Below are 24077 nucleotides of genomic sequence, written 5' to 3' on the forward strand. Positions count from 1 at the left end.
GGCTGCTAAATATGAGATCAACGAAACAAAATCAACTGTGTTTCCATATACTGGCAACAACAGTAAGAAATCTACTTCTTTTTTAAAGGTTTTATTTCTTTATTTATTTAACAGAGAGAGAGAGAGAAACAGCGAGAGAGGGAACACAAGCAGGGAGAGTGGGTGAGGGAGAAGCAGGCTTCCTGCTGAGCAGGGAGCCTGACACAGGGCTCAATCCCAGGACCCTGGGATCATGACCTGAGCTAAAGGCAGACGCTCAACAACTGAGCCACCCAGGAGCCCCAGGAAATCTATTTCTGATCAAAATAATTTACAATAGCAAAAAAAAAGAATAAAATATGACTTATATGAATTGAGAGATATGCTATATTCATATTATGACTTCATAGTAAAACACCATGTGCATATTATATTAAAGGTTCAATATAAAAAATGTCAATTGTCTTCAAACTCAAAGATATTCCAATCAAACAGACCAGTAGGATTATTCATGAAACTTGACATGCTATTTCTAAAAAAAAAATCTTTTTTTTTTTTTTTTTTAAGGAAGAAAGGAAGGCTAGGGAAGAGGAAGGAAGATTGGGAACCTCATGCTACTAATTCTTAGAACATAACAGAGACTACAGTTATTAAGGTAGTGTTATATTGGAACATAGACAGAGATCAATCAAACAGACCAGAGAGGCCAGGCACAGACCCATGCATATGTTGGTATTTAATTTGCTAGAGGGAGATACTGCCAAGGGGAGATGGAAGGACAGAAATAATCCATTCTTCAATAAATGGTGCTAGGACAATTAGCAATCCATATGAGAAAAAAAGAAAACAAATCTGGATTTCGATTTTACACCACAAGAAAAAATCATTTCCAAATAGATAAAACATGGGAAGAGCAACTTCAAAACTTTTGTCAGGTAACAGAAAAATATCTTCATGCCCTCAACTTTTAAAGAAGGAGTTTCAAACAAAAACACCATAAACAATAAAGAAAACTATTGATGATTTTTACTTCTCTTCCTCAAAATATAGCAGAAACAAGAGAAATACCACTGATCAAGAGGAAAAAGAAAAAAAAAAAAAAGCCTGCAATTATAATGGGCAAAGGATAAGACTATTCAGGCACTCTAAATGAGAGACAATCTCTTATCACGAAAGAAAAAAGATGAAAGGCATTCAGCCTCACTGGAAATTCATATTAAAATCTCAATGCCATATAATTTCATAGTTAAAAAGACTGGCAAAAAATAAAAGGTCTGACAGTATCAGGTATCAGCAAAAATGTGAAGTTAAAGGAACTCCCAGGTAAAGCTGATAGAAATGTAATTTGGTTGTACCAAATTTTTGTATCAAGTTTTGGACAAAACTTGATGATATCAAATAAAACAAAATGAGCATAATCCTGGACTCAGCAATGCCTCTCCCAAGCTCTTCCATTGAGCACTGTTTGCCAAATGCAGGTTGCAATCAACTTTTCATTGGTCAAGAAATCAATTCGGGGGTGCCTGGGTGACTCAGTCGGTTAAGCTGCTGCCTTTGGCTCAAATCATGATCCCAGGGTCCTGGGATTAAGATCCACATCGGGCTCCCTGTTCAGTGGCGAGCCTGCTTCTCCCTCTCCCTCTGCCTGCCACTCTGCCTACTTATGCTCTCTCTGTGTCAAATAAAAAAACAAAATCTTTTTAAAAAAAAATCAATTCAGTAGGTTGAGACCAACATCTTTGATAGAAGATCAAGGGCAGATACAGCTTCATGAAATGTCTGCTTCTGTCATTTATAACTTACCCATATAAATATTTAATAGCTGAGTATTTAATAACTGGGCTTTAATGTATATTTTATTTATTACCATAGACTATGGTCTGAAAGCCACTGTCCCAGAGAAACTGTTATGCCTATTCACCAAAAGACATGTACACAGATGTTATTTGTGATATTTTTTAATAATTAAAAATTGGAGGGGCGCCTGGGTGGCTCATGGGTTAAGCCACTCCCTTCAGCTCAGGTCATGATCCTAGGGTCCTGGGATTGAGCCCCGCGTCGGACTCTCTGCTCTGCGGGAAGCCTGCTTTCTCCTCTCTCTCTGCCTGCCTCTCTGCCTACTTGCAATCTTTCTCTGTCAAATAAATAAATAAAATCTTTTTTAAAAAAATTAAAAATTGGAAATACCACTGTGCATAAGTAGAATGGTTAATTACAATCATACAATGGAATGCTATATAACAATGAAAATCAGTGAACCAGAGCTACAGATAACAAAACAGACAGATCTCAAAGCATGTTAATAAAAGCGACTTACAGAAAACATGTACAGTATGATGAACACTTAAAAGAACATTCAAAAGCATACAAAAAAATTATTTGATATTGTTTAGGGAGAGGTACATACATATATGGAAAAGGAAACCCACCATGCATTGGAATAAGCACTATACTCAGAATTGTGCTTACCTCTGCAAAGGAGGGAAGGAATGTGATGGGGGAGGGTTATACACTAGGCCTTAACTACATTTGAAGGGTTTTTATTTATTAAGTTGATTGGTAGATATACACACATGTTGGTAATATTATTTCCCATTCTTTTCAGACTGTCTGAAATGTTTCACAATTGTTTAAAAGGGAAAGCTACCATATAAACAAAAAAAGGCACTTGGTTTGAAATTTGTAAAATCTCCCAGAAAAAGATCAGTGACTTTAAACTACAATAAGCAAACAAGCAAACAAAAACTTTTCTACATCAAAAATAGACAAGTTTTCTGATAAGAAAATGAAGTGGGTAATGCATTTGTTTCATCTCTTTTTTTTTTTTTTACTTTTTAAAAAAAATTTTATTTCTTTTTTTTTTCAATTTATTTATTTTCAGAAAAACATATTCATTATTTTTTCACCACACCCAGTGCTCCATGCAAGCCGTGCCCTCTATAATACCCACCACCTGGTACCCCACCCTCCCACCCCCCCCGCCACTTCAAACCCCTCAGATTGTTTTTCAGAGTCCGTAGTCTCTGATGGTTCACCTCCCCTTCCAATTTACCCAAATTCCCTACTCCTCTCTAACGCCCCTTGTTTCATCTCTTCTATAAGATTTGATGGGCAAAGCAAAGAAACACACAAAATGAGTAAACCCAGGGAAATGCTAAAAACAAGAGAGTCCTCTTTAAGAGATCCACAGTTTGGATGAATTTCAGGAAGCTGGCAAGCAGACAGGAGCTTACTAGCGATAACCCCAGACAAAACCACAGCTCAGAACTGGAAAGAGACATGCTGCCCAGCAGCGTCCGCAGTCCTTTCCTACAGAATGCCGTTTTACTTGGTGCTCACACTCAGAACACGTAGAGAGCAGAAGTGGACGGTGGTTAACTGTGGCTAAGCAAGCAGATGTGTAATGAAAGGTCTGTCTACTCCACTGCTCTTCCCGGAGCAGCAGCAAACGCACCCCAGCCTCAGCCCACTCCCACCCCTGCCATGCACACACACAGGCAGTGGACGGAGCAGCTGGCTACAGAAAGCCTCAGCCGGAGCTTCAGGATCTGTTCTCTCAACAACATGAGAGCATCTGACAAGGAAGGATGGAGCACGTGGGTGTTTTAGCCATGGAGACGGCTAATAACTGCTACATTCGAACCGGAGGCGGAAAGGAAAGGCAGTGTCATCCCACACAGAAGATAGTAAAGTCCTTCTATCCCCCAAATAGCCATTCTCTTATTTTGGCAATTACAGAGTGAGCCTCCCTTTTCCCTTCCACTCACTCTAAAGGGAAGCCTGCCAATGTGTGGGATTCGACAACTTACACAAATCCAGTGATCATTTTAGGGAGAGATCTTGGAGTTAAAAAGACCTGTTCAGCTGCGCAGGAGATCCAGTCACTACTTAACACAGTCGTTCATCTAAGGATTACCAGCCACTGAGGAAAATCAAAACCGTGAAAGAAAAAAACAAAATGAAAGAAAAAGTGTGATAACTGACCCTAGAGAAATGAAGAGGCACTGAAGAAAAAAAAAAAAAAAAAGAACCCTCAGTTTTAAAAGTCTCTTGGCTGTTTCAGGGAAAGATGCTTTGAAAAAGAAACAAAAATTGGATCCAGTCTTATGTAACCTTACATGTATATTCAAATTTCCCATAAATTCATATGCATGGTACTTATCATCACGATGACACCATATGCATCATATTTACTAAATCTTTGCAACTTTTAGAAGTTAATACAATTTCCTTTTCCATAGATGTTGGCTGCTGCCTAAACTGTAACAGTAATGGTCAGACATAATACTCACTGGGAAATTCAGTAAGCAATTTCCTGGATACACATTATGTACTTTCCAAATGAAAGAACACAGACGGGAATATGCAAAAGTCAATAGATTTCTGTGCCCCACTCTACCAAAGCTTTTTGAGTTCTTATCATATCCAAGGTCCTGAGGACAGATCAACTCCAGCCTGAGCTGCTCCTAGACACTCAGCAATGTAAAAGATTAACTCAATCTGGAGGTCTTTTAAAATAAATAGGCCATTTCCAATATTTAAATCCAATCTGGGGAGGGCCTGACAGAATTTAGGGGCTCTGGAATAAATCCATTTCTTGGAAAAGGTTCTGAAATTATCCCAACCTCCTAGAAGATGTGAGCATTACTGAGCTCTGATTTTTCTAGGAAAACTTCAAAATGAAACCAATCTGTACAATGAGGCCTAGAGATAAGGCATCATCTGTCCCTCAACCTTTCCAAGTATACCATTTATATTATACTTAATTATTTACTAAGGAACTCAATGTCTCAAAGAAGTTAAGAGTTAGATTGTACCTTTAAAAAGAGTTAGATTTTATTTGAATGATATATAGAGAGAACCTAGTACTTTTCTATTGCATGTAAAGAAAAGAAGCTTGTTTAAAAAAAAAATGTTTGGGGGCGCCTGGGTGGCTCAGTGGTTAGGCTGCTGCCTTCGGCTCAGGTCATGATCTCAGAGTCCTGGGATCGGGTCCCGCATGGTGCTCTCTGCTCAGCAGGGAGCCTGCTTCCCTCTCTCTCTCTCTGCCTGCCTCTCTGTCTACTTGTAATTTCTCTCTGTCAAATAAATAAATAAAATATTTTAAAAAAAAAAAGTTTGTTTTTATCATTAGAAGTCTTCTCAGTCTGTATCACATAATACAGTCAAAAGTTCTATTTCTAGGGATGCCTGGATGGCTCAGTTAGTTAGGTGGCTGTGTTTGTCTTGGGTCATGATCCCAGGATCCTGGGATTGAGTCCCACATCGGGCTCCTTGCTCATCGGGCTCCTTGCTCAGCCTGCTTCTCCCTCCGCCTGCCACTCCCCCTGCTTGCATATCTCTCTCTCTCTGACAAATAAATTTTTTAAGCTATTTCTAGTGCTCCTCGCATGTGCACAAGTACAAGATACCTGAGCATCAGGCTCTTATTTCATTGCTGAACTTGAGTAAAGCTATAAATCTAACGAAGTTCATCTTCAGAGTTCCAAAGTGGCTTTCCTGTAGTTTTGTCCCCACAATGGAAACTTGTTTCCTCCTGCTCACATGCCAGCTCCTGACCACGTTAACGTCTTTCTTCAGATTCAACAAACTAAAAAGGATCCTAGAAATAATCTAGCCCAAGACCCTCACTTTAGAAAAAAGTAAACTGATGCTTATAGAGTTAACAATTTACCCAAGGTCACCCAGCTAATGAGAGATGAAGCTGTGACCAGAACAAGGTCTCTGATGCCCTATGCAATGCTTTTTCTACTATACCAGCCTGCCTCTGTCGACCCTGCAAAGGAAATGATATTTATGTATGTCTTCACAGCCCTTGGCTTCTCCTCTCTGAGCCTTTCCCCTCCTGGTACAACAATTTATCAACTTAAAGTTACCAATAGCCTTCTTTCTTATTAATTCTATTACCATGATAAAACAGGAAAGAATTCACTACTCATTTATATTAGCTAATGCATTTATTGATAATACTTCTGTTTTTAATTTTACATTTATCTTCTAAAATGAAAAACACCTTAACATTTCCCAAATCAAAACATAAGGCTTAATAATTATATGCACAATTAAATTCAGAAAAGAACTGAGTTACTATAGATTCTTACTTTACATAAAACAATACCATAACATTTATTTCATTTCCTTAGAAGAAAAGGCAGAGATCACATATCGATTCTGTTTTAATACTCACCACAAATGTGATTTGATTGTGTCGCAGGTTAAGTTCAGTTAGTGAATCCAGCCCATTAAGATTATCAACGTGACTTAAAAGGTTCCTAGCAAGATTTAAAACTCTCAAATCACACAAATGACTGACATTTTCAATTTTGGTAATCTGTTAAAAAATGAGAAAGAGATAATTAGCAAGCATTGTCATAGATATGCATGTTATAAAAACCCTAAAAATAAAATACACAGTCACTGGATTCAGTGACAGGTTTACATGAAGATACTTAAAAATGTATTTCCAGGGGCACCTGGGTGCCTCAGTCGGTTAAGCCTCTATCTTTAGCTCACATCATGATCCCAGGGTCTCAGGATCAAGACCCACATCAGGTTCCCTGGTTGGTGAGGAGCCTGCTTCTCTCTTTGGCCCTCACCCTGCTCTCATGCTCTCTTTATCTCAAATAAATAAATAAAACCTTTTAAAAAATGCATTTCCAAGTTCCTCTGTTATAGATAAGAAGTCATTTAACTTGTGAAAATTAAATAAAGTATGTATTTTATAATTTCACCACAGTAAATATTTGCAGTAAATTTTATCAAATAGTCAATAAGTCCATCCTTGGGGCATCTCTAATTGCCAGGTCCAGATAAAAGTGACAAGAGCTAAAGGCACCTGGGTGGCTTAGTCATTAAGCGTCTGCCTTCAGCTCAGGTCATGATCTCAGGATCATGGGATTGAGCCTCACAGGGAGCCTGCTTATCCCTCCCCAACTCCTCCTGCTTATGTTCCCTCTCTCCCTGTCTCTCCCTCTCTCTGTCCAATAAATAAATAAAATCTAGGGGCGCCTGGGTGGCTCAGTGGGTTGGGCCACTGCCTTTGACTCAGGTCATGGTCTCAGGGTCCTGGGATCGAGTCCCGCGTCGGGCTCTCTGCTCAGTGGGGAGCCTGCTTCCTCCTCTCTCTCTCTGCCTGCCTCTCTGCCTACTTGTGATCTCTCTCTGTCACATAAATAAATAAAATCTTTAAAAAAAAAATAAATAAATAAATAAATAAATAAATAAAATCTAAAAAAAAAAAAAAAGTGACACGAGCTATACATACTACTGCCAAATAAAAACTTAATGCAAGCTCAAGGCCAAAGCTCACAATATTTTGACCAAGCAAGACAGCCCTTTGAGAGAAAAGGCAAGGAAAAGGAATGCTACCACACCCTCCTTGTTCTCTCCATTTATACTGCAGGATCCTGAAAGCCGTCAAGAGTCTAAATGGAAAAGATACAACAAACTAGGATCCCAAGTGGAGACGGAGGGTGATATTCTTTATTAGTGAAAGTGCTTAAGAGAAGAGACAGATAACGTGTAGCCAGAGTTCAATATGATAGACATTAATTGTTCAGAACAAGAGGACTTGAGTCACGGAATAGGCACGTGCACACAGTCTCTGGCCCGCAGCAGAGGAGCTCTGAGTTGCACCACAAGGCGGGGTAAGGAAAAGCTATGCCTATGAACTGATGAGAGCACAACAGGATTTTAAGACCTGCCAGTGTAATCGCGCAAGCACAGTGCAGTGGTTTCTCTAGGACATGTAAGTAGGGGTCCTTGCAGGGGGACTTCGTCAACCAACTACTTAAGTTAACAATGAGTCAGGTATATAACACTTTTCTTCCAAACATTAAAAAAAGTTACCACAATCACTAGAGGTTAACTTTCTCATCTGTACTGTCAGCCCAGTACAGATGAGAAAAAATCTGAAATTTTTTATTCAACATTCCAAAGCGGATGTCGGCTAAAAGTACATTTTCTTAGATTTATAATCCAGTTTGTATGTTGTTACTGGACCTTCTCTTACATTTAAGAAATACCATCTAGATTCCATCTAGGTTCAAAAGGGAAAACCTATGTTTATTATAAACCTATGTTTATTATAAATTATTATAAACTATATTATTATAAGCCTATGTTTATTATAAACATCTGACTATGCTTTAAAATTTGTCCTAAGATTTTGGTCTAACTAATGTAAAATGAAATCAGTGAAAGCTGTCAAAGAAGAAACAAGGTTATCCATATCTGAAGATGATAGAACTATGTACAATGAGATGTGGACAAAAGCATTTCAAAATTAAATAAGTGACAGAATTTTAAATGTATGGAATCAGCAAAAAGCAAAACAGACACTGTGAGAAATCAGTAATGTCATCATAAGTTTGAGAAATTCTCCTAAAATACTAAGGAAAAATGGCGGTAGGAAGAATGAGAGGCAAGATGGGGATATGGAAGACAAACAATATAGATGTAACAAACATGAATGGAAAAGCAATATTTAAATATATAAAATAAAACTTTCCTGAGAACAGGAAAGATAAAAATATATAGAATGAAGGGGCATAATTGTTAGATGACATACATAATTAAGTCTTCCCCCTTCTGGTACTAAACCTGGGGCATTTCTTGTAGAAAACTACCTTTCTCTAATTATTTGGTCCTAGTGGGACTGATAATTAGAATGCCAACATTGTAGGCATTGTAGAGTTACCTTTTATTTAGTTTGGTAACTCTGAAAAGGAACATTATTAATTTTAAAATATGGGTATCGAGATGTAAGTTTTAAAAAATCACTGGGGATATCGTTCAGCTTCTTGGTTTGCAATCAGACAGGGCAGAATAGTCTGCAATGTATCTGACCGAGCCTATTATGCATTGCAGTCAAGGACAAAGTCATGGGAATGGTAAAAATTTCAGGCAAAAGGTGATGTGGGGTGAGAGTACAGCTTTTGATTAGTTAATAAATTTCACAGCAAGAAGAAATGATGGGAATGTCGGAAAGCCCAATCATACACCATACTGATCAGATAGAGGGTCTCCAGGAGACTGCACGGCTTCTCAATACACCTACGAAAGCTGGATACTCCAGGCTCCTCTTTATGTGTAAGAGTAACCCAGACCACTCTGTCTGGATAAAGACAACCTTCTGCGTCAGCAATGCTGAAAGGGCAAATGTCTGCTTTCAGTCAAGCAGTCACAGAAAGGGCAAGCTCTCCCTGAAGGAAAAGATGGCCTTGAAAGAACAGATCCTTCCTGAAGCACATTTGTGTCCATGTTAAAGTAAGCTTTCACCAAGAGAACGAATTCTGGAAGACCAAAACAAATCTACCTCAGAATTTGAGAGGCGACCTCTCAGATTCCTCTGTATTCTTCGCTATTCAGATATAATTAATTGCTAAATCTTGATGTTTCCATTTTTTTATAAAAAGATTTTATTCATTTATTTGACGATGGAGAAAGAGCACAAGTAGGCAGAGAGGCAGGCTGAGGGAGAGGGGGAAGCAGGCTCCCCACTGAGCAGGGAGCCTGATGTAGACTCGATCCCAAGACCCTGGGATCATGACCTGAGCCGAAGGCAGACACTTAACCGACTGAGCCACCCAGGTGCCCCATTGATGTTTCCACTTTTTAAATATTTATCCAATCTGTCCCCTTATTAAATCCCTATCGTTACTACTTCAGGTCAAGCCACCATCACTTTTCACAAAGATTATTGGATTAGTTTCTCAACTGTTCTAGCTCCAGTTTAACTTTCCTCCCACTCTTTCCATCCACCAATCTATCTCCTGAACACTATTATCATTCCTCAGACCATTTCCACATCCATAAACCAATTATGTTTATTTCACAATGTACACCAAATATCATTTTTATTTCTGATGAAAGTAAACTCTGAAAACAAAAAATATTCTCTTAATTTTTTTAGGTTTTTCACTACCTGATGCTTTTTTTTTTTTTAAAGAATTGGACATTGTTTGATGTTGAATAGCTTATCTCCTGACTTTTTAGAAGCCCAAGGTTACCAATGCTATCTTTGCTTTGAAATATTCTAAATTTCTGCTGAGTGGATTTAGATATTTTGAAACAAGACATGGATTTTCATGTAAAGCTTCCTTCTTGTTGTTATAGAGCCTTGAGAAATAATTTGTGTGGTACAAATATTTAATCTCAATACATGGAATAAGTAGAAACACAAAGCTGAAATTATATGACATAACACAGATCAGCTAACAACAAATAGAGCATTTTTTATCAACATAATAGTTGGTAAATAATTCCCACACATCGGGACGCCTGGGTGGCTCAGTTGGTTGGACGACTGCCTTCGGCTCAGGGCGTGATCCTGGAGTCCCGGGATCGAGTCCCACATCGGGCTCCCAGCTCCATGGGGAGTCTGCTTCGCTCTCTGACCTTCTCCTCGCTCATGCTCTCTCTCACTGTCTCTCTCTCTCAAATAAATAAATAAAATCTTTAAAAAAAAATAAAATCAAATAATTCCCACACATCACATATGGATCAAGTGATATGTTAGTCATATACCGGAATCCCTTAGAGATCTTGTGTAATGCCCATGAATTCTTAAAGGTGGGGGCATCTGGATGGTTTAGTTCCATTCAGGTCATGATCTCAGGGTTCTGAGATTGAGCCCTGCGATGCAGCCTTCTTAAGAATATCTCTTTTTCTCCCTCTGCCTCTCACCCCAACTCTTGCTCTAAAAAAATAAATAAAATAAAATAAAATATAATAAAAAATAAATAAAATGAATTCTTAAAGGTGTACTATAATGTGAAAGCCACATAAATATGTTTAATTATATATATACATTTTTAAATAAACTTGAAAAAATTGTTACCATAAAATGCTGCAATTAGTTATGAATAGTTTTAAAAATAGTGGGCTACCAAAAAAAATGAAAAACCAGTAAATAAAAAAAGATAAAAATAGTGGGCTACAAGACAGAATAGCAATTCCTCAGGTGTGGCATACAAAGCCCTCTACAATCTGGCCTTTCCTTTTCTCTCCCCTCATTTCTCATTGTTCTTCAACATATGCTAAATTCTCAAGCAGTAAAAAATACCCTGTTGTTTTTAGTCTCAGTGCTTTTGCATATGATGTTCTTTTACTGACAAGCTCTTTATTCTTCTTCCCCTTCCAGCCTTACCTCACTGGGTAACTTCTCTACTAGAGTGACACTAACCAGCCTGCAGAGCTGGGCAATTCCCAGGCTACCAACATTCTTCCCATTCTGTGCACATACAGACACACACAGATGGGGCTGGGTGAGATTAGAACCTAGCAAATGTGGTCTATCTAGATGTATCAAGGTTTTCATTCATTACATTAGCTTTTCACCAAAACGATTGGGACTCAAAGCTGTTAGAAAGCCTAGAGAGATCATACTGAAGTTTGCACTTGACCGACTGCAGGTGGTTCAACAGGTAGGGATTCCAGAGCACCCCAGAATGTACACTTACCACCTCAAGAGATGCACTACCTTCTGCATGAGTATGTAGCTCATGTAGCTGGTCTTAAATAAATACATTTCAAAGACAAAAATTTCAATGGAAGAGCAAAGGACCAAAAAATAGCCAAGAGGCTCTAAGAGAGAAGAAGGGGAAACATAACAAACCAGATAGAAAAACTCAGATAGACAGACATAGAGGCAGACAAAACACAAAGAGACATTATTTATACCATTTTAACCGACAAAAATTAAGAAGTATGACAATTCCAGAGCTTTGGGTGGTGGCCGCTGCTGACTCTGCCTTCCCTTCAGAGAGGGCAATGTGGCTTGGACAGCAGTCCTGGCCCCCCGTGCCCCAAGCCTGCCACTTCTTGCCTCAGTGCCCTGACGCCACAGCAGCCCAGCCAGTGGCCCAGATGCAGCCACCAAGTGTGTGGTGGTGGGAAACGGAGCTGCAGGTCAAAGTTGCCCACCACTTGGTTAAACCAATAATTCCAGGAGAATACATCCCCACTGCCTCTGACAATTATTCTGCCAATGTTATGGTAGATGGAAAACGGGTGAATCTGGGCTTATGGGATACAGCTAGACAATATAATGATCGATTATGTCCCTTATCCTATCCACAAACAGATGTAGTCTTAATTTGCTCTTCTCTCGTGAGCCCTGCATCATTTGAAAATGTTCAAGCATGGGTACCCTAAAGGATGGCACCACTGTCCCAACACCTCTTCATCCTGGTGGAGCCAAACTTGATCTCAAGGACAATAAAGATGTGATTGAGCAACTGCAGGAGAAGAAGCCGATTCCCATCACCTAGCCATAAGGTTTGACCATCGCTAAGGACATGGGTGCTGGAAAACACTAAAGTGCTCGGCTCTCACGCAGTGAGGGCTCAAGACAGTGTTGGATGAAAATCTTCAAGGGTTTTCTGCCCTCCTCCAGTCAAGAAGAGGAAGAGAAAATGCCTGTTGCTATAAATGTCTGGGCGCTTCTCTTGCCCTGTCCACCTTGGAAACTTTATATGCTTTGCTCAAAAATGGGAGCCTTTGCACATGGTGCCGAGTTTTTGTTACAGATTACTTTTTCCATAAAACCATTTCAAATGAATCAGTCATTTTTAGGTTTTATTTGTTTAAAGTGTAAGTATTCAAACTTTCACCTTATAGTAAAATTTAGCCCTAAAATGGCAAGCTTTCTTAAAGCCTTATTTTTCAAGAGCTCCTATTCTTGCTCGGATTAAGAGTTGCCAAAATAGCTTGTGAACTAAGTTGTACTGCTGTGCTGAAAACACTAGGCATTAAGTCATTCAAGATCTCTGTCATTAAGAACAGACTGCAGGAAAACAGTAGGCAGGGTCCTCAAAAAGTTAAACACAGAGCTACCCTATGACCCAGAAATTGCACTACTCGGTATTTACCACAAAGATACAGATGTATCTTTGAAAATAGAAAGATATCCGTGAAGAGAAGGGGCATATGCACCCCAATGTTCATAGTAGCAATGGCTATAATAGCCAAACTGTGGAAGGAGCCAAGATGCCCTTCAAAAGATGGATGGATAAAAAAGATGTGGTACCTTGGAACACTGCATCAAAAACTAATGATTTATTTTACAGTGACTAACATAACACAATAAAAAAAAATGTGGTCCATATATACAATGGAATATTACTCAGTCATCAGAAAGGATAATACCCATCATTTGCACTGACATGGATGGAACTGGAGGAGATTACGCTAAGTGAAATAAGTCAAGCAGAGAAAGACAATTATCATATGGTTTCGCTCATATATGGAACATAAGGAATAGCACGGAGGACCATTGGGGAAGGGAGGGAAAACTGAAGGGGGCGGTAATCAGAGAGAGAGAAAAATAATGAGAGACTATAGACTCTGGGAAATAAACTGAAGGTTTCAGAGGGGAGGGGGTGGAGGGACAGGGTAGCTAGGTGATGGGTGTTAAGAAGGGCATGTGTTGTGATGAGCACAGGGTGTTATCCACAATTAATGAATCACTGAACACTACATCAAAAATTAATGATGTACTCTATGGTGGCTAACTTAACATAATAAAGAAAAGACATGTTTATATCAGAAAACCTGAAAAACACAGAAAAGTATGAAGCAGAATATACAAATCTCCTAAAACCCTAATACCTAAAGATATTTTCTGGTCACATTTGGTATAGTTCATTACCAAAAAAATCTTATTTTTATTTCTTAAGAAAAAAGAAAGAAGAGACTGCAGAGTCTCAAGTTTGGAAATGCAGACACTTCCTAACTAGTTTCTGACGAGAAAGCAGCACAGCCTCCTCCATGAAATGTTGCCATCTAGCACACCAGTAACTTACCAGCCCGCATCCATTCCCTAACACTAGACTTTACATCATAACAGAAAAGAGTATAAGGACTCAAAACTCTTTAGACCAATCTTTTTGATTTGGTAGTGAGATTTTTAAAAATATTTGTTTATTTTATTTTAGGGAGTGGGGGAGGGGCAGAGGGAAAAAAGAATCTCAAGCAGACTGCATTGAATATAGAGCCCCACTCAGGGTTCGATCTCACAACCTGAGCTGAAACCAAGAGTTGGATACCCAACTCACTGCACTACTCAGGCACTCCTATAGTGAGATGTTTTTTTAAAAAAAAACTTAGGGTATATGCTACTGCTGAGATTTTAAACAGACTTCTTACTCCACATCCCTCTGATGAAGTATCTGGTCTAGCCATGGGCACATCGGGTGGGGTGTGTGCAGCATGGGAAGTGATCAAAGAATGAAGACAGTTATTTTGACAAAATGTGGAGGTTAATTTACACTACACTGTACACAGCATAATTAAACTGAGTAAAAGTGTCATGGATAAAATTTTAAAAGTAATCTCTGTCAAATGCAGTAAGTGATGAGGAAAGATTGGTATCATCATCCTTTTAGACTTTGTCATAGACCTGCTATCCCTCCTGAAATTGGGCATTTAATTCATCTTTCAACTGGTCATTTCTATAGTTGCTAACTTAGTGCTTTTCTTATAGAATCCCTTCTTACTGCCTCCCTGTATTGTAAAACCTTTCTGATAATGTATTAGAAATTGTTTTGTAGATTAGCTAAAAGTGCATTCCTGTTTCCTTGTTACTTTATTCAAAGCTAATAAGCACTTTCCTTTGTTTCCCAGTAACTAGGTACAAAAATGATGTGTTGCAGCTTCACAGTTTTTGAAATATTTTAGATATTCCTAAACTATGAACTTTCTTAACATCCCTGTCTTGTCAGATCACCACCACGGTACCTTGACTAAAGCTGACCCTCCTCTTTGTCTCACCCCCCTGGACACACACTTCCTATTGCTCTGCCTAACCATCTTCCTCTGGGTCTGTGAGGTTCTGGAAACCTCTGCTCATGCTAATGAAGTTCTGTACAACTTACATACTGGCAAGAATATAAGGTTGGACCTTTCAACTACTAGAACAACATTTTTTTAAATTGACAGTTGTAGAATTGTGGGATGACTTTACATAGATCATTCGCTAATGCAATTAGCAGTATGTTTTGCATGTATGACTTGATTAATCCTTGAGTGATAAAAAAAAAAAAAAAGAAGTATAACAATTCCAAATGTTGAAAAGACTATGAAGCAACAGGATTTATCCTACCTTACTGGTGGGAGTATAAACTGGCACAACCACTCTGGAAAACAATTATACCTATATATAAATATATACACACACACACACACACACACCCTATACACTATACCCTAGAATACATATGATATGTGGAAGAAACCCATACAAGAATGCTCTTAGAAGTGCTATTCCTAAAAGGAAACAAACAAACAAGAGGAAACAACCCAAATGTCCATCAATAATAAACTGGAGAAAAAAATTTTTCATATAATTATTCCATGGAACTTACAACAGCAAAAAGGGACAAACTACAGTTACTCAATCAAAATATATTAATCTCAGTAAGCTAATCTTACTTTTATGATACCAAACTTTCCTAGACGTTTTTCCTGAAAAGAAAGAAACAAAGGGGCTTTACAATACCTGATTTCCATGAAGGTCCAGGACATCTAAGCTTTTGAGGTTCTCCAGATTTGAAATTCTCTTGATTCTGAAAATCAAAATAGAATAGAAATATGGACATATGATATTTATTGTAAATCAATACATGCTAAGGCATACATAACTCATTTTAATTTACTCTTTCTCTCCATAGATAAGTAGGCAGATATATAGAGAGCTACAGTACAGACAAATCTATAGAAATATGTATGTATAGAGAGATTACATGTAATTATATATAAATATATATTATATATATAAATATAAAACAAAAACATACTTCCTATTGATTTAATTATAATGTTAAAGATGTAATCCCATTGGGGGAAGTGTCCCAAAGACAGGTTAAAAGTTGTATCTTTAGGCAAAAGCAATTCCACTTCTAAGAACCATAGGACAAGGCACTTATTTAAGGCGGTTCCTTTGAGAATATGATCTAAACTCCTTACCTCAGTTCGCAAGCCCCTAAACCTTATGGCTGCTGACCCTTCCTCCAGCCTTAATCTCCTAACATGGCTCAGGCTCTCTCTGCTCTAGCCACAGGGGCTTTCTTGCTAGCTCTAACCTGACAAGATCATTTCTGCCTTGGGGTGTTTATCCTTAACTGCTCCTTCTCTCACAATGTTCTTCTCCTGGAACTTAGCATCCTTCACTCCCACTTCCTATCCCTATTACTCTCTCCTTCCCCTGCTTTAATTGACTTCACTGCACCGATCTTTGCCTAAAATTATATTGTTTATGTGTTTACCTTCTTACGATCTCCTTCCTCAAACCAAATTGTGAGCTTCAAGAGCACAGAAATTTCAACATATTCTCTACTCTATCCCCATCAGTTATAAAAGGGACTGGAACTGAATAGGAACCCAAGAAATATTTGTTTAATGAATAAGTAAACACATACTAACTAAACGGATGAGTTTTATGTACGAGAGTATTCATAAGAGGATTATTTATCAGAGACAAATTAGACGCCACTTAAATGTTTTCTACTGGTCCTGCTCAGTTTCTGAATACTTGGAATTTCTGATTTGCCATCTTGTGAGAAGCTTAAACTAAAAAAAATTTATCTCTAAAATGCCCTCTCTTTTATCCCTTAATGATCAGGACCCACCCATTGTCTCCCTCATTCCTATCTTTTCTGGCTACCTTACCCATCCAACTGTCTCCAACTGGACATTTCAAACAAAACAAAACAAAAACTATTTCCCTTTTTTCCCCCTCCTACAGATCCTACTTTCTCCAACCGCCATAATTCAGTAGCAGGAAAGGAGCAATGACAAAGAAAGGGCAGAAATGAAGCCCATGTAATCTACCTTGATGATCATCAGCCTATCACTATTTATTTCTGCTGTCAGTGCTTACTGCCTCAAAGAACCATTTCCACCTTCCTAAACGGTTCTAGAACCTGGATCATCCCTTGAAACTTCATACATGCTGATCGCCACACAAACACAATGCCAGTTTAAACTTCAAGAATTTCCATCTCCATGTGACCTAAGCCATCTTACATCATTGCCAAACCCAGAATTTTATCACTATAACCAATTTAATTCAATTGGGTGTATAAAAATATTTATCATACACCTACTATGGCCCATCACAATGTGACAACAGTTTTTCTCTCCTCTCTTTCTCTCTCTCTCACACACACACACACACACACACACAACCATACCACTACCCCCATCTTATCTTTTGTTCTTCCTATCCCTATTTTTCCTTAGTATTTTATTTTATTTTTTAAAGATTTTATTAGGTTGTTTCCAAGAAAGAGAGAGAGAGCACAAGCAGGGGGAGCAGCAGGCAGAGGGAGAAGCAGGCTCCGCACTGAGCAGGGAGCTCAAAATGGGACTCAATCCCAGGACTCCGGGATCATGTCCTGAGCTGAAGGCAGATGCTTAACCGACTGAGCCACCCAGATGTCCCTCTCCTTAGTATTTTGAAAGAATTTCTCAAGTTTATCCGACACTATCAGATAGGAAAACAGACAAAACTGTTAATAAAGTTGTTCTTCACCTGCTTTGCTCTTGAAATACCCAGAACAGTTGGAGAAAATTAATATACCCTAATAATATGGCTTAGGAAAGAGTGATGCTCTCTAACAGCAATCTGATCTCCCAGCTATATGAGAGACTTATACGCAACTCTTTGATACTACCAAGCTCACATTCCCTAAAACAGTGGTTCTCAAACTTCTGTGAGTATCACAATCATCTGCAGGGCTGGCTAAATTATATGTTGCTGAGCTCCCTCCAGAGTTTCTGGGACTGGGTCTAAACATTTGCATTTCTAATATGCTGCTGGGTGGTGCTGATGCAGCTGGGCCAGAGATCACATTTTGAGAATTATTATCCTTAAAATACGACCTCTTTCATCAAATCTCAACTTTCCTTTCATATGAGTTTCATGACGACGAACTCACCTACTTAGAAAATACTAAAGCATATTCTAAGGAAATAACCAGAGATGCAGACAAAGATTTATGGATGAGGATAGTTATCACAGCATTATCACAGCAAAAAAAAAAAGAGGGACACAATGTAAATGTCTAACACATGGGAAATATTAAATAAATTATTACACATCTGTCTATATTACGTAACACTTAAAAATATATTTTCAAAAAATGTGTTTTTTCAAAGAACATTTAATGATATGGGAAGATGTAAATAATAAAATATATTCAAGTGAAAAACACATGGTATAAAAACCAATTTTATAAACTATGATATGGTGAGTATAGAAGAAAGAGTGATGGGTGGTTCAGTGGCTTAAAGCCTCTGCCTTCGGCTTAGGTCATGATCCCAGAGTCCTGGGATCGAGTCCCACATAAGGCTCCCTGCTCAGCAGAGTCTGCTTCTCCTCTACCCCTTCCCTCTGCTTATGATCTCTCTCTCTCTCAAATAAATAAAATCTTTAAAAAAGAAGAAGAGAAAGAAGAAGAAAGAGTACTACTCAGCATAGATAACCAAAATTTGGAAATAAGGCAAAGGAGTGAGTGCATGTCCTTTCAGTTCATAGCAAGGCACTGTGAACAAGCCTATCTAAGGATCATCTAACTATTTACTAGTGATTATAGCCCAAACTCTGTAATGTTATATACCAACATTATATAATAATTACATTGGCCTGTAATTACATTTGTCTGAGAATTTTACTTTTAACATTTTGAAAATTATACATGGGGGATAGAGACTGTCTCAGCCTAAAGTTTTCTGATTTGGAGGATCAATGCATTCTGTTTCTGTATTTATCAGAAACTGGGCAGTTTTAAGGTACTTCAATCATAGAGACCTTCATGTACAGTAAGTTTTCCCACAGAATTCCACCAGGGCCTCACATACCGTTAAGCTATCCAGTAAAAACTACCTATATATTGGGACTTCAAACATTCTTTTAGCTTTGACACATAGTGGCTTTATTATTCTCCCTTCAGATTTGGATTGCCCAGGAAAAGGGAATAGGGAAAAAAATAGGTAAGTCACTTGGTGTCAATGAAACCCAAGACCAACCAAACATCTTGGTGTCTTGTCTTCATGAACTACCTTTACCATAGATTCCTTCCCCATCCCAGCACCTGAAATGACCTAAGAAAAAGATCCGGTTCTAAAGGATTCAGAGGCAGATGAAGGTATCAGTTGGCCAGGAGACCACTGGTCAGATTAGGTATTGATCTGAGGAACCTGCAAAATCCTAGTCAGTTCTCAATATGACCTGAAAGATGTTTTTTAAAAGAAAGTTCTTCCATTAAATGGACTGAAATTAGGAAAAGACAAGCTCACCAATCACACCAGCACTTACAGACCCCGAGGCATGCGTCAGAATCCATCTCTGCAGGCTACATTATGACAATGAGGCCTGCATAAGGACCCCACTGCAGAATCTATATGAAGGCTAGGCTTTTCAGGTGTTAGAGACAAATCCTTAAGTGGAAACCTTCAAAGAAGCAACCAGAAAGGAATATGGAATCCCAGAGCCTGGTGGAGATTTTGGATCTATAGTTCTAGGTGATCAGAAAAAAATACAAAGAAGTTCTGCCTGTTAGCCTGTGATCCTGAGGGCTCCAGAAGCTTTCACAAGGACAAACAGGAACACAGAAAGCAGAAGAGTGAGATGGCAAGAACTTTAGCAGCACAGTGGTACAGAGGGGCTGGGTGTTCTTCGGTAACAAAGTAAACCTCACATACAGAATATGAGCACAGGTGTTCTAGCTTTGGGGTAGAAATCTTTGTTGGAGCTGCTTGAACTTGGAGGAATATGGTAGCCCTGGATATTAACATCTGGTTCCACTGTCTTGGACTAAAAGATGGTGCTGCTTTGCAAAGTGAGAGGGAGAAAACTTCCTGGACTCGCCCAGCAGGGGGCAACAGTTCATCCTAGAGGAACCTGGGGAGACAGGGTAGCAAATGAGCTCCTCTCTCCTGGAGCATTTCTCAGCCAGATTTCCTGAAGTTCACTAAAGGTCTACCTCAGGTTAGATTTGGATCTTCAAAGCTCACAGAGCTGACCCAGGAACAGGAGGTAGATTTGCATTGTTCTGATACTTCAGAAATACGCATTTGGGGAGAATATGGAAACTTGTTTTTCTGACTTTCTTTTTTATTCAAGCAGACTAACAGCTCTAAAATTGCTGAAAGGTTGTTTTCTTTATGTGAAAAATAAAGTAAAATATGCCCAAACACAAACAAAACAAACAAAAAGATGAAGTAGAATGAGGAAGAAGAGACTGCATTAGATTGCTTTTACTTGACCAAGGTAAGGATAGAGAAAACAGCATTAGGTCCCTTAGACTTGGAGGAGCAAAGAGAACTCTGGCAAGGTCATAAGCTCAGATGGACTGGTGTCCTTGAGACACAAATTATTTTTTTTCTCCAATTTATTTATTTTCAGAAAAACAGTATTCATTATTTTTTCACCACACCCAGTGCTCCATGCAAGCTGTGCCCTCTATAATACCCACCACCTGGTATCCCAACCTCCCACCCCCCCCCCGCCACTTCAAACCCCTCAGATTGTTTTTCAGAGTCCATAGTCTCTCATGGTTCACCTCCCCTTCCAATTTACCCAAAAGCACATACCCTCCCCAATGTCCATAACCCTACCCCCCTTCTCCACAAATTATTTTTTAAAAAACTTTAAAAGGCCATTTCCAAGAAGCCTGAGAAGCTGCAAAGTAGAAGCAGGAAGAAAAGTAGACTGAGAGTTGAGTTAAAACACTGAGACCCAGGAGAAGCTCTTAGATACTATGTTTAAAACTAGCAAAGGAGAGGGGCACCTAGGTGGCTCAGTGGGTTAAAGCCTTTGCCTTCGGCTCAGGTCATGATCCCAGGGTCCTGGGATCAAGCCCTGCATTGGGCTCTCTGCTCCGAGACTGCTTCCTCCTCTCTCTCTGCCTGCCTCTCTGCCTACTTGTGATCTCTGTCCATCAAATAAATAAAATCTTTTAAAAAACAAAAAAAGACTAGCAAAGGAGATTAAAAATGCCACAAGGAAATACTCCAGGCCTGAAAAGAAGGCATAAAGGCAACAGTGCTAAAGAATAAATAGAAACAAATAAAAAACTCCAAGGATCAGGAACTAGTTAAGAAATCTCTGGGAGAGAGAACAGGGAGCAGCACCTTGAAGGGAATGCTTTAAATGTATGAAAAGCTGACTTCTTACTTACTAAATTGCCCCACTGGGGTACTCCTACGGTGTACAGTTTATACACATCTAACCTTGCAAAGTCCCTTTACATCTCCATTTCTTCATCTATGGAATGAGAGAACTGGTCTCTGAGGTCAATTACGCTCTAAGACTCCATACTCCTATCATTTCCCTAAATTCCCTCCAGCTACCATAATGCTCAGTTTAACGCTTGAACCAAGGATAGCTGATAAACTACATTGCTAGGAACTTTCAAGAAACCACAGGGAACAGACAAGAGCCTAGGATTCTGGGGCATGATCTTAGAAAAAGTTCCTTATGTTACTCTCACTGGCCAGTGAGAATACAGAGGAAATTCAAGATCCATGCTATCAGTGAGGAGGTGGGAGGGAGTGGAACTGAGGATAATACTGGGGATAATACTGTATCTAAAATTCATCATTTGAGAATATAAAAATCATTTTTGGAGTTCACTAAATAGTCCTTCTTTGTAGACACAAAGCCATCCAGCAAAACAGAATGGAGAGAAAAGTCATAGACGAGTATCAAGGAAATTAGTCAGAAATTGTGTAATTGCACTACATAATAGAGCCTTACAAAAAGAACTGAGCAAGTTCATATAGGATGTAATATTAAATATATACCAAAAACACCATCTGAACAAGAATTAATCAGTGATGTGACAAACATGAAATACCAAATATCTACCCCAGCCAAGCACTGGGAGGAACCATAGGTGAAACAGACATAAGCCTAAAGTGAGTACACACACTTACAAGATAGCTCAAGAAAACATAAAGTTAAGGTCAAAGTCTGCTATTTACTTCCACCTAAGATATGGCACTGGGAAGCAATGGAAATAATAAAATACATATTCAATAAATATTATTTGGTTTGACTCTCAAATTGAATCTCATAAAATAAATTATGGCTGAATCTTAATTCATTCAAATAATCTTACCAAATTTTAGTCAATTTATATCTTTTTCAATCTATCAGTTTCTTAAGAGTATCTGAACACCAGAAGTCTCAACATTAGCTCTAAGTAAATAAACAAATCTATTATTCTACAAAGATTACCTGTTTTTCCCCAGCAGAAGGACACGGAGGGATCTCAGAGTAGAAAGCCCACTGATTTCTTCAATTTGGTTATCATATAAATCCAAGAATATTAGCCTCTGTAGATTAGAAATATTTTGGATCCGAGTTATAAAATTGTGTTGGAAGTTCAACAAACGAAGGTGTTCTTCTCCATCAATGATAGGACACACAGTCAGCTTTTGCCTAGAAAACATTTTAAAAAGTGAATAAAGTTTCAATGTGACAACATGCTTCCTCTTTTTATTACAAATATTATTAATAGTATATTTGTGCTCCCACACTGTTAGGAGAAAAAAAGATGAACAGCACCACTTCTTGCCTCCAGGAACTGAGTATCCTAGACCTAATTGTAAATCATTTCTATTAAAGACAATATACTTCAACAAGGGCAATTATGAAAATTAAGTTTAAGCTCTCATTTTATTAAAAAAAAATCTCCAATATCGATTACTTCACATAAAATTGGCTTAACATCACAAAACACTCAACATAACTACCTTCTGAAAATTGAAATTATTCAAAGAGCCATGTCACATAACGCAAGCTCCTCTTAAGCTGGATGACATGTTAGGAAAAGCGAGAAATTCAGCCACCTACACTTCACTTTGATGGAAACAATTTTACCCTGAAATCCATCAATAGGAAGGCAGTCCTTATAACACATACTCCCAGAAACTTAGATTTTAAGAATGTTTAGATGTTCAACATTAACTTTAGACTTTTCAGAACAGTTAGTATGCTATAGGATAGGATGAAACCTTACTAATACAAGCTTTCAGCTATATCTGAAACACTAAAGCCTCTATTATGTAAAAAGTTACGTCTTACATGTGAAGTAAATACGTACAGGGCTCTAAGAATTCCACTACTATAATGGCCAGAGAGGAGTGATTCCACTCTGAGGTTTTCAACAGTGTGCAAGGAAAAGGTCACTGCTTTGATCAGTGTGTGGACAACTCTAATGGAGAGGCTGACTAGAACTATTTTCTTTTAGTAAAAATCAAGCAAATGTAACCTTTAAAGAAAATTAATCAGAATTCTACAAGCATAAGTGAATTTGTGAATGGGATCAGAATCATCCTCATTTATAGAGAAAATGTGATTAGAACAAAGAAACAACTGAATACAAACGGTTGACAAAGATACGATGTTTAAAAACATTGGTTTATAATAGAAAAAATTGGTTTATAATAGAAGAAAAGTAAAACTTAATGGACAATAGTTGAATTGCTTTAATGTGTGCTTAGTATTTAGAATTCATTTCATGCATTCAATACTATCACATTTCTTCCTTGTCTTATAACTTATAAATTAATATATGACAAGTATTCTAGTTTAAAATTTATATATTTATCAGCTTAGCAAAAAACTTTGTCTCATTTTTCCTGCTTCAGTCTTCCTGTTTCTCAATTAAACTTACCAATACCCCCAGCTTCTAGTTCATCCAATTTCTGAGTCAGTCATCACCGAGAACGGAAAATAAATAATCTCGGACCTCCCCCTCATATAAGTTACTATAGCTTGAAATAAAGTCACTTTCTCAGATTCCAAATTGAGTGACTAAGACCCAAGGCCTACTTGTCTTGAAACTCGACTTAGTTGGGTGACTAAGACCCAAGCTCACTTGTCCACCCCTTGAACCCCTAAGTTCCTGCCATGTAGTAAAATAAGCAAACACACACACACAATGAGCCAGAGCTTTCTCAGGGCAGGGGCAGTATTCTGGCTACAAAATCCCTGAGTTGCTACACTTCGGCCCTAATACCAGATGTATATTGGACGATACCTGTGCCTCTGTATTTCCTACTTGATGCTGTAACACCAATACTACGAA

At 38.4% G+C, this 24077-nt stretch overlaps 1 protein-coding gene and 1 pseudogene across 3 annotated transcripts in view; one reads left to right on the top strand and one right to left on the bottom strand.

The window, feature by feature from the left end:
- LRRC49 (leucine rich repeat containing 49) overlaps nt 1-24077 on the bottom strand; it is a 162729-nt gene that overhangs the window by 126348 nt on the left and 12304 nt on the right. For all 3 annotated transcript variants that reach the window (XM_044229963.1, XM_044229962.1, XM_044229961.1), the window contains 3 exons: nt 22223-22426; nt 15479-15545; nt 6167-6310 (listed from right to left, as the gene is read on the bottom strand). In XM_044229963.1, the coding sequence (XP_044085898.1) occupies nt 6167-6310; nt 15479-15545; nt 22223-22426 (415 nt within the window). The remainder of the gene's footprint in view (nt 1-6166; nt 6311-15478; nt 15546-22222; nt 22427-24077) is intronic.
- Nucleotides 8380-12411, top strand: LOC122894025 (annotated as a pseudogene).

This window comes from Neovison vison, chromosome 13 (assembly GCF_020171115.1).
Source record: "Neovison vison isolate M4711 chromosome 13, ASM_NN_V1, whole genome shotgun sequence".
Taxonomy (NCBI): domain Eukaryota; kingdom Metazoa; phylum Chordata; class Mammalia; order Carnivora; family Mustelidae; genus Neogale; species Neogale vison.